The sequence below is a fragment of the Sebastes fasciatus genome, chromosome 17 (genome assembly GCF_043250625.1).
Source record: "Sebastes fasciatus isolate fSebFas1 chromosome 17, fSebFas1.pri, whole genome shotgun sequence".
NCBI classification, from domain to species: domain Eukaryota; kingdom Metazoa; phylum Chordata; class Actinopteri; order Perciformes; family Sebastidae; genus Sebastes; species Sebastes fasciatus.
In genome coordinates this window covers 4736336-4747774 of record NC_133811.1, presented here as the reverse complement: position 1 = coordinate 4747774, position 11439 = coordinate 4736336, and the positions used below count along the sequence as shown (strand labels likewise).

At 39.3% G+C, this 11439-nt stretch overlaps 1 protein-coding gene across 5 annotated transcripts in view; it reads right to left on the bottom strand.

Moving 5' to 3' along the window:
- Positions 1-3973: 3973 nt before the first annotated feature.
- The window catches only part of LOC141754818 (major histocompatibility complex class I-related gene protein-like), an 11960-nt gene continuing 4494 nt past the window's right edge, over positions 3974-11439 (bottom strand). The window contains exons 1-7 of one of the 5 annotated variants that reach the window (XM_074614171.1): positions 9731-9862; positions 8518-8784; positions 6916-7194; positions 6476-6778; positions 5017-5130; positions 4786-4803; positions 3974-4640 (exon numbers count right to left, since the gene is read on the bottom strand). In XM_074614171.1, the coding sequence (XP_074470272.1) occupies positions 4630-4640; positions 4786-4803; positions 5017-5130; positions 6476-6778; positions 6916-7194; positions 8518-8784; positions 9731-9785 (1047 nt within the window). In that variant the 5' untranslated portion in view covers positions 9786-9862 and the 3' untranslated portion in view covers positions 3974-4629. The other 4 variants (XM_074614172.1, XM_074614170.1, XM_074614174.1 and 1 more) reach the window with 4 other exon arrangements.

Genomic DNA, 11439 nt, shown 5'->3' with positions numbered 1-11439 from the left:
TGTATATTTTTATGTTTGGTACTTTAAAGCTGAAGTAGGCGAGATTGGAGCAAATATGTTTTAAAAAAATATTTTTATAAAACAGTCGCTATATCCTGACAGTAGTACATGAAACAGGTAACCTAAAAAAAATCATGTGCCTCTGTGTCCTCCGGTGCTCCTAACGGCATCTGCAAGATTTCACAGACCGGAGGAAAACAAGCAGTAAGAGCTGATCTGAGGTCTGCTGTCCAGCTGCCGTCTATGAGAGCCGGCTGTCAATCACTCGCGAACTCCGACCAAACGGTCAAACTAGGCAGCGCTGATCAAATATGAATCAATATTCTGTTACGTTAATGCCTATTTCTCTCCTCAAATGTTTTCAGAATCATCTGGTAGTGCACGGTTTAGCTGTAAAATGAGAAAGTTTGTTACGCCGCCGCCGCCATTGTGAAATCTGGTGAAGGAACGCCAACTTCTAGTCACATGACCGGAGCACAGCCAATAGGAACGCTCTCTCAATGAAATGACCTGTGATTGGTCAAAGTCTCCCGTCACGGGCTAGATGCTCTAAAGCCTGACGAGCTTGGGGTGATAAAATATTCGCCCCTCTCGTATTAGATTTGAGGACGCTGATTGGCTAAATTTAATGTCAATCGTTCAGAGCTTGAATCAGCTACTGGCTAAGCTGCTACACAGACCCGCCTGCTGTGGGCGATTTCTCCATCGCCCCAGAGCTGAACTACAGACAGACAGACAGGCAGAGGGGAGTCAGACAGACAGAGGGGAGTCAGACAGGCAGAGGGGAGTCAGACAGGCAGAGGGGAGTCAGACAGACAGAGGGGAGTCAGACAGGCAGAGGGGAGTCAGACAGGCAGAGGGGAGTCAGACAGACAGAGGGGAGTCAGACAGGCAGAGGGGAGTCAGACAGACAGAGGGGAGTCAGACAGACAGAGGGGAGTCAGACAGGCAGAGGGGAGTCAGACAGGCAGAGGGGAGTCAGACAGGCAGAGGGGAGTCAGGGGACGTGCAGGAAAACCACAGTATGTACCTCAAAACTGTACTTAGGTACTTAAATAAATCTAATAAATGACTTTCCACCTTTGTACAACAAAACCTGAATGATGTAGTTTTTTTATTCATAGTCTGTGAGGAGAGATCTAGATAGATTAGGGCTGCAACTAACAATTATTTTCATTGTCGATTATTTTCTCGATTAGTTGTTTGGTCTATAAAATGTCAGAAATTGGTGAAAAATGTCGATCAGTGTTTCCCAAAGCCCAAGATGACGTCCTCAGATGTCTTGTTTTGTCCACAACTCGAAGATATTCAGTTTACTGTCATAAAGGAGTAAAGATCCCAGGAAATATTCACATTTAAGAAGCTGGAATCAGAGAATTTTGACTTTTTTCATTCTTACAAAAATGACTCAAACCGATTATAGTTGACAACTAATCGCTAGTTTTCTTTTTATTCTCATGTCACACCTCAAAGTTCTGCTCTTCTGTCACATTGTAGTTGTTCTTTTTTAGTAATCTCTTTAACAGACCAGCAGAGGGCAATGTTGTTCTTTACTTCCTCTCTCCAAGTTTCCATTTTTATCAGTTCAAATTAAGACTTTTGCAGACTGCAGCAAGAAACGTCTCGACTCACTAAACTGTAATCAGTACTATTTAGTTGCATCACTTACAAACTTTGTCTATGGATTTCTCAAACATTAGGGTCACATAGTCCCACTGCATATGGATGTCTCCAGTAAACCACATGGAAAAAGTCAAGTTGCTGATTTAATACTGAATCGAGTACAACATGCTGAATGTGGTGGAAAAAGTATTCACATCTTTTAGTTCAGGAAAAGTAGAAATACAACAAATGGAATGACATAAAATTCCTGTTTTCAAATCTACCAATGGATTCCTTAGGGTTTCTAGTTTCCTATGATACCAGTATCTCCACTCTCGCTTTAAAACTGAGCCCGCTACAACCTCCAAAAGAAGGGGCTGCATCCCAAAGCTCTTAATTGCATCCCCGTTTCCCTCACTTGCGTCTTAGTCCCTCCCACCAGGGAAGCATAGAGACACGCAAGGGGTGCATCCCAAGGCTCTTTTTTTTCATTTCCTCGCTCCTCGCTTGAACCGGAAGTTGTTCTGGTGCGCCATCTTGAAGACCGTCCTAAAGCTCTTATTTGTGCACGGAGGAGCGAGGAACGAGGAGGGATCTCTGAGGAGCGATGAGCGAAGATACACGAAAGCAGCCTACACGGAGGTCTTTTACCAACCGATACGCCCCCTTATTGGATATCAGTTACTGATTGGACGCTGCTGCTGATAGACACGCCCCCTTATTGGATATCAGTTACTGATTGGACGCTGCTGCCCACCAGACTGATCTGATAACTTTACCTCTCAACATCACTGGAGTTTTATACCGGAGTGAAGACAGATCACAGATTAAACATTTTATATTTTAGTTGTCTTCTGATTCACCATCTAGTTCAAATCTGTGTTAACTGTAGGTGTTCTAGCAGCAGAAAGACCTGCAGGATCTCTGCTTCACACAACGCCAGTGAAGCAGTCTGTTACTGAAAGAGCTTTATAAGACCTGACAAACAGACTTAAAATAATTTTCATGTATTAGAATGATTTTTCTTCTCATGATCTGTTATTTCCCCCTTTAACTTTTATTATTGATACTATTAAAGTCAGAGAGAGAAGGAGTCTGTCAGCAACAAACCCCCTTTACATTGTTATCCTCATTTCCATTCAGTCACATGAGGCTGATAATTCCTGAACATCAGGTTTGATATGAGTTACATCATTTACATTTTCCCTCAAACATTCAGCCTAATAAATAATGTCCAGTGTTCAAAAGACACCATAGTCATATTTTGGGTTATTAAATAATGAACTCACAATCAGAATATCAATAACTACAGACACTAATAATTAATACATAATATAAAGATATTGACACAGTAGAAATACAGACTGCAGGTTGCACTTGTCTTTATTAGTATCAGATCAGTTCAGACATCAACAGCTGTTAAAGCCGACTGACAGCTGATCCAGCTGTGATCAGCTGCTGCGGTCATCAGAAACGGATGTCGCTTCAGAGGAAACGACGTCTCTTAAAACAAATTCTCGTTTCCTCTGTCTCCGCATGGTGTCCTTGCTTCCTTGATGAGACGCAAGTGAGGGAAGCAGGGATGCAATTAAGAGCTTTGGGATGCAGCCTGAGACATCAGAAAGTATCCAAGGTGGTTTTGCTGGTAACGGTACTGTTGGAGTAATGTTTAATTTATCTATTTCAAATTCTTTTGTTTTCTGCATCACTGTCCATCCAAAGCTTTTTGTTTCCTTCTTTTCCCAACAAGGTTTTAAAGTGTCTTGAGTTGGATGATCTTGATTACGGCCCTGTAAATTAACCCAATAATTAAGTGATAGCTGTATCCTTCTCATTTCTAATGGCATTTCTCCCATCTCTATCTGTAATGCTGCTCTTGGAGTCGTTCTAAATGCACCTGTATATAGTCTCAGAGCCTGATATTGTATGGTATGCAACGTTTTTAAAGATGTGTTTGCTACAGATCCATTTATACATTTTACTCCATCAGTTATTTACAACTATAGTTAGTTTTCAGATTAAGATTTTACATACAAAAAAAAAAAAAAAAAACATACATTGAAAGCTTTTACTTAAGAATTAAGGTCTCCCTTGTAAAATAGATTTGTGTCAAGGTATTAGTTTAAAGGGGTACAAAGTGGCTCACCCACAGCTTCTCCTTAAAATCCTCCTGCTGCATAGCAAACTGATCCAGGAGGGAAGTCCACTCAATAGCATGAGCAAAAACTAGTCTTTCCACAGTCAACTCAAACTCAAACTTTTAAAGAAAAAAATGCACAACTCTGCTGGCTCCATTTTGGTCAGTTCATTCTGTCAAGGTATTAGTTTAAAGGGTGGACCCAAATGCAGAGTGACCAGGCAGACAGATACATTTAACAAAAAGCAAGCTTTAATTGTAAAACTGGTGGAAAAAACAAATCTTACATGAAAACCAAAAACAGAGGGCAGGCTGAGAAAAACAAAGGAAAAACCCCAAAAAACTAAACTGAGAACAAAAACTAAATTACAAACCAGAAGACACGAGGAATACAGGCAGGATGGCAGAGATAACACCGGAGACAACACAGACTAGGCAGGAGCGACACGAACTGACAACAACAGAGGGCTTAAATACAAGAGGGTGATTAGACACAGGTGGAACAAATCAGGGCGGGGCAGACAATCAAAAAGGGCGGGAAAGCAAACAAAGGTAGGAAGTTACACCAGACAAGACACAGGAAGAGTGAATTTCCAAATAAAACAGGAAACACTGGAATGCATGAATATAAAAAAAAACAAATCCAAAACAAACCAAAATCACAATAACAGAACTAATAAACCAAAAGGAGGTGATAAGACAGTCTTAACTTATAACAAAAAGAAAAAGTCCAATGTTCTCTGGTACAGTGCCAGACCATGACATTTTGATCTCACTTCCAGGAATATAAAAATATTAATAATAACAATAATAATAATGAAATATATGTTGTATAGATTGTAAAGTCCTCTGAGACGATAAGTTGTGGAGTTCAGCATCCTCTTCTATGTTCACTGCCCCGCTGTCAAAATAAGTAGTAAATAAAGTGAAATCCTTGTTATCCGGACGTTTGTTTTTATGGTGAACAGGATATTAGTTGCTCGCCCACAAGGGGAAAAAATATATAATTGTATATAATGTGAAACATTTCACAGTATAATACTTACTGTTAGCAGGGCGAAACCCTGAAATACAGATGAGAGGAAATGTTAGAAAAGGATTCACATTTCAGAATTTATGAAAGCAGCAAAAGAAAAAAACAGCACTTTGTGCTTCACTATCACTTGTCAAATAAATGGATTGAGTTACCAGAAGTACCACACTAAATATGCAGGACGAGACTATCACAGGTATTTCTTTTAATTCATCAGAGGAATAAAAACATCTCTGTTCCTCACCGTTATTGTTCTTCCTCCAGATGAAGAGTCCAGCGATGCAGACCGCCAGCAGCAGCAGCAGCAGTCCTACAACAACTCCAATAACAGGACCAGCAGGGAACCCTGCAGGAGGAACTGGAACCAAAACAGAACATTCACACTTTGGGTTCATTCACACTGTGTGCTGTGTGGTTCTGAAAGTGTTTTCAGTGGTAATGCCTCAGTTCTGGATATGACTTTCATTTCAAATCAACATTCAGGCAGTGCTGTCAATCATTATTGGTCAAACAAATGTGTAGTAAATAAAAACCCTGACAAAGAGGTTCACAGCTTATCAGTGGTTTAAGTAGGTACAGTAAACCAGGAGTTCAAGATATAAAAACAAACATTAGTACATTAGTACTTTATTTAGCACACATCTAGGTATGTGTGAAAAGCCATCAAACTTGGCAGCACCTCTCAGAGTAAATGTCAGCACCGGTCCTCTAAATGTGGTTGCTGTTGCACGTTTTTTAGACTAATGGCTGGTTATGTAATACAGTGGTTCTCAACCTTTTCGAGTCTTGACCCCCAGAATAATCAGGTTGGTGTTCGGGACCCCCCCAGCCAGGCGTAAACAGCTGTTTCTACTTGCGATTTTGATTGATTATAGTGAACGCTCTGATTAATAAATGTAGGATAAATAATATAAGGCTTTGTTTGTGTGTTTAGTTTGGTTTAGTTTGAACAGCTAGCTCCTAGGCGTTGTCCAATGTGCTCCAGGCACTATGGATTTCTGATGCATTTCGTGACTTTTTCTCTCCCCCCGACCCGCCGGAAATGCCCCGTCAGAAACTCACCTGCATGCACACTTTGATTCTCACAAACACACTCACTAAATATCAATTCTATATCACTGGTAGAGGCGATGCAATGTAAATGCCATTCCCCAATATAAAATATTTTTTTTCTTTTTAATATGTTATCCCGACCCCCAGGTTGAGAACCACTGATGTAATAAACCATAACTTGGAAAATTTCACACAGTCCCACTGTAGACAAATAGCACAACATATCAGAAACTTTGCTCCTGTAGCTGACGGGTTAAGACGCCGACCACGAACCATAATGTCCCCAGTTTGAGAACAACGAAGAGACCTTTGTTGAATCTCTCTCTGCCTCGTTTCCTGTCATCTCAATACTGTCTCCAGTAAAGGCACAAACTGTCACTGCTCTACTTTGTTTTATGTGAGTTTATATGGCTTTTTTAAAGCATTGCTTTTTACATTTGTATTATGTTTTATGTTTTTATGTTTTCTGTGTTTTACCTAGCTGCGAGACAAATTGCTCCTGGGGACAACAAAGTTGAAGTTAACATTTTGGCACTATACACACTAGTTTCTAATAAGTTCTTCCTTAATTATGGTCTAACTGTCCACCAAATGTTACAGGAATCTGTTGCAAATAAATAAACAAATATACAAGTATATACCAGTCTTACTCCAGTTGGTCCTGATAACTGCTTTGTCCAGTCTGGTGACGATGTCGTCCACCACACCAGAGAGATGAAACACACAGTCGTACCTCCTCCAGTCTTCAGGTGCGACTGATGACAGGTTCAGCTCAACACTCATCTGGAAGGATCCATCGTGGTTGGGGAGGATCTCTCCGAGGTCCACGTCCTCATGAATCTCCTCTCCATCTTTCCTCCAGAACATCATGGCTCTGTCGGGGTAGAAACCTGTAGCGTGGCAGCTGACTGGAGAGGAGGGAGTCTTCTGGAGGAGAGACACTGAGGGACGCTCTGGGGAGAAGGACAGACACAGATGAGTCTGTACTGAGACACCAGGATGTGTCAGGATATTATTTTCATTGGAATGATACAGTGCCTTAGAAGTACTGAGACCATGTACAACAGTACATCTTGCCATGTGATCCTACCTGTTCTCTGCAGAAAGCTCCTCCCATAGTGCACATACTTCTTCAGCCAGTCAGGACATACGTGGATGAAGTAGTGTTTGTTGTGTTCTAATCTAGCTTTGTCATTATCCCATCGAAGTTTGGTGATGAAAGCCTGTTGTTTTGGAGCGGTCCATGTCAGCGTCTGCAGGTCTAATGCAAGGAAGTCTTCTCCATCATAACCGTACTGATTATAACCAACAACCTCTCCAGTCTCGTCGTCCCACTCACAGCCGTCCATCCTCTGTAAAATGTGGGCACCTGAGAGAGACAGAGACAGAAAAAAAGAGACATCTCAGTACAGCCAGCTCCTTTACCATTCTACCTTCTGTTTTAGAGGGGTTGGGGTACAGGGGATGTTCAGGGGTAGATAAATAGTCAACAGTAGATGTCATATAGAAGTGGTGTACATCATCTGAAAGCTGGGAACCTGGAGATTCATTTGAGATGCAGCACTATGTGGCAAGTTGTTCTAGTCATAAATAACAAAAACAAATTAATGAATAAATGGATGAATAAATTAAAATAAATAGTGAAAGTGTAAAAGAGCGTAGAACATTATAATAGAAGTATATGATTGTCATCCCCATGCTCTGTTATGTCTCATAAGTTGTTGCAGCATATTTTGGTTTGATACCATTTGTTACAGATTTGTCGCTAAATTTAACCATTTTTTACCACTGGAGTATTGATAAAAAAGATCAATAATCTCTCCAAAATACCACATTAAGACACAAATACCTCGAGAAACACCATAGAAAAAATCATGCTGTGATTTGGTATCAAAAACTTTTGACATTTGGAGATTTCTGCAAGAATTGCATTTTTCTGCAATGCTGTAAACTGCTCAGAAACCCCCTTATTGTCAATCTAGCTAGGAAAGCCATCCATCCTCTGAATGCTCTAGGTCTCTAGTTGGTGGCTGTAAAGTTTCATGAGGCTGTGATTATCCTAGAGGTCACCACAGGTCATTTCATACAATGAGGTCAAATTTCAGAAAATGGTCTCACTACATTGAAATGTCTCCTATGGGGACTAACATCATCACACATGAATACAGTTGGAATCATTGGATCCACAAGAGTCTCAGCTTTACAGTGATACCCAATTTATGTAATTCAGAACTGTTCAGGGACCCCAGTATGCAGAAATATTCAAATACACCATTTTAGAATATGCGGAAATAACAGATTTATACTGCATAAAGAAAAACTGCATGTGATTATCATAAAGTGTGCATGTGTAAAGTCAAGGGACCCCTTTGAAAATCCCCATGGCAGTTTTTCCTCGCCAAAATTTAGCGTAAATTCACAGCGTTATTTAGCGATCTTCCTGACAAGCTAGTATGACATGGTTGGTAAGAAATGGATTCCTTAGATTTTCTAGTTTCATATGATAACAGTATCATCACTCAGTGCAACAACCTCTTAAAGAGGTTAAGGGGTTAACAGATACCATGACATCTTCACCACAGAGACACACACACATTGGCTCAGTGTGTTTATACTGTAAGCTACGTCTCACCTCAGAGGGAGGAAACATTTCACCAGTAAAAAGTTACATATGAACATAAACATACTGTACCTCCAGTTTGGTTTAAGCGTTGCTTCAGGCTGTCCAAGCTGGCTCTGAAGAACTGCGGGCTATCAAAACACTCCTGAGAATACCACTCCAGGTGTTGTGGGTCATCCTTTATTAGTTTCCTCATCCAGTCCTGTTTGGGTTCTGGGGTCTTGATGTTGCTGTCACAGTAACCCATCAGCACTTCATCGACCATCGCAACACCCACGAACTCTGGGAAGTTTGGGACTCCAGAGGTTGCAGTAGAGAACATTTTCAGGGAGTGTTTCACTGCAAGACAAAGAAGGTTTTGAATTGGATTTTAAAAATTTTTGAGGGGTTGATTGATTAACCCATTTGTGCCCGCAACTGAAATTTTGTGTTTTGGACTTGCCTCAGCACAAATTTGAAGACATTTTCAAAATCGGTCAAACCGTTTGGCTGAAAAGTGAGTTTTTCTTATCGCACTAAATATAGTCTTTGGGCACATGGGCCTACTGCTTTTGCACTGCTTTATATTTTAGGTAAAAACAGTAGTCACGTGACCTCAGATGAGATATACAGTAGTATGATAAGAAAATGGCTGTATCTCAGAAACTACAAAGGGCACAATCAATTATGTGGTATCTATGAACTCATACAAAGTTGAATATTGAAGATATGCACACATATGCAATGTAAAAAGTGTTGTACTGTTAGATACTTGCCCAAAGTATGTCCGTACCAATTTTCAAAGCTTTTGACCGATCAGAACAAATGTATCCTTATCATACTAAATATAGTCTTTGGGCACAAATGGGTTAATTGGTTGTCAATTAATTACCCAAAAAAAGGCGAATTTTAAAATATGTTTAATTACTCTAAGCTACAAAAGAATATTTTAAAGACCCATTCTCATTACTGATAGATAGATAGATAGATAGATAGATAGATAGATAGATAGATAGATAGATAGATAGATAGATAGATAGATAGATAGATAGATAGATTGATAGATACAATTTTGTTTTAAAATTAAATTAAATTAGGTATATAGGCTACAGTTTATGTGTCTTTTTGTGACACAATGTCCTGTAGGCCTATATAAAGACAATAGTAGGCTTATGACATTATTGTAAGTTCACAGTGACAAAGTGAAAGTGATTCCTCAATGTCGCACTACAAAGTGACTAAATCAAACAAGTTTTGCAGCAACAAGAATAACAAGAAATAACGGTGAGTCACAATATGATCTTACCTGTAGATGCAACGTGACAGAAGAGGAGCAAGTTGAGCAACACAATTAACTTCATCTTGTTTTGAATAGTAAGAGAGAGTGAGAGCTACAGTCAGCTGACCAGCAAATATTTCGATGTGGGTCAGACCTTGGACCTTGAGTAATAAGGAAGAGTAGCCTCTGAGCTGTATAAAAATCTCTTTATAGTTAGTTAGTCTTCTCAGACTATATGACCAATGTAATGACTACTTGGAAATAAAAATATTACTGCTATTACTAGGCTACTACTTTCAGCTTTGTGTCTGCATTTTCCAACCCTTAAAAGAACTTCATTCTACAGTTTGTCACAAACATTCAAAATCCCCACATTTGGAGATACCTAGATATCTAAAATGAAAAGTTGTCAGTCAAATGTAGTGGAGTAAAATAAACAATGTTTCCCTCTGAAATGTAGTGGAGTAGAAGTAGGCTATAAAGGTCCATAAAATGTAAATACTCAAGAAGTAGGATATACCTCAAAGGCTATATTGAGTAAAAGTGCTTAGTTGGGCTATTACACCACTGTATGGGCAGGTACCGGTAGTTTACAACAAAAGTAACTTTCCATTCCTGATGCAGCTATTGCATAGTAAAACATATTTTTACAAAACATTTATTCTGATTCTTCTACAACTATACAGAGATGGAAGAAGTACAGATCTTGTAAAGTAGAAATACCACAGTGTAAAAATACTCTGTTACAAGTAAAAGTTCTGCATTCAAAATCTTACAAGCACAAAAGCATTAGCAATAAAATATACTTAAAGTACCAAAGTAAAAATAGCCTATTCTATGCAGAATTGCCCATTTTAGAATTCTATCTATCTATCTATCTATCTATCTATCTATCTATCTATCTATCTATCCATCAATCTGTCTGTCAATCTATCTATCTATCTATACTACTGTATATTGCTGGGTAGCTTAATATCATACGATAATACATCATAATTTATTAGTTGATTTATGTTGTATTAATAATATGAATATGCAAAGTAACTACAGTTGTCAAAAAATAGTGAGGTTAAAAGTAGCCCTACAATAAATCCCCCCTGAAATGTAATGGAGTAGAAGTGTAAAGTAGCATAAAATGGAAATACTCAAGTAAAGTAGCCTACAAGTACCTCAACATGGTACTGAAGAAGGCACTACTTGACTAAATGGACTTAGTTACATTTAATTATAATTATAATAATAAATAATTATAATTCCACCTCTGCAAATATATCTATATAAAATAAAATTTATGTTAAAGCTGTTGTTAAAGCTGATACTCTTTTTCCTTCAGACTTTTTGGATCAGGCTACACACACATGTATTTATTTGCAGTGTCAGTCACAGAGAAGCTACATCCTGTTCTCCTCTAGGATGCTCCTGCTATCTAACACAAAATCTACCACGCTGGCTGACCTGCAACGAATCCTGGTTGAGGAATGGAACGCCATCCCACAGCAACGTGTGACCAGGTTGGTGACCAGCATGAGGAGGAGGTGCCAGGCTGTTGTGAATGCGTATGGATCTTCCACCGCTACTGAGGCTCCTGACGGTGTATTAAATGAATAAAGTGTAAAATAGCCAATATGTCTTGTTTGTTCCTTGTTACTGATAGAGAGCTCAATCATCCAATCCACCAAACATCTCAAAACAAGAGTCAATACCAACAGGAGAATACACTGTTTACCATTGGCAGA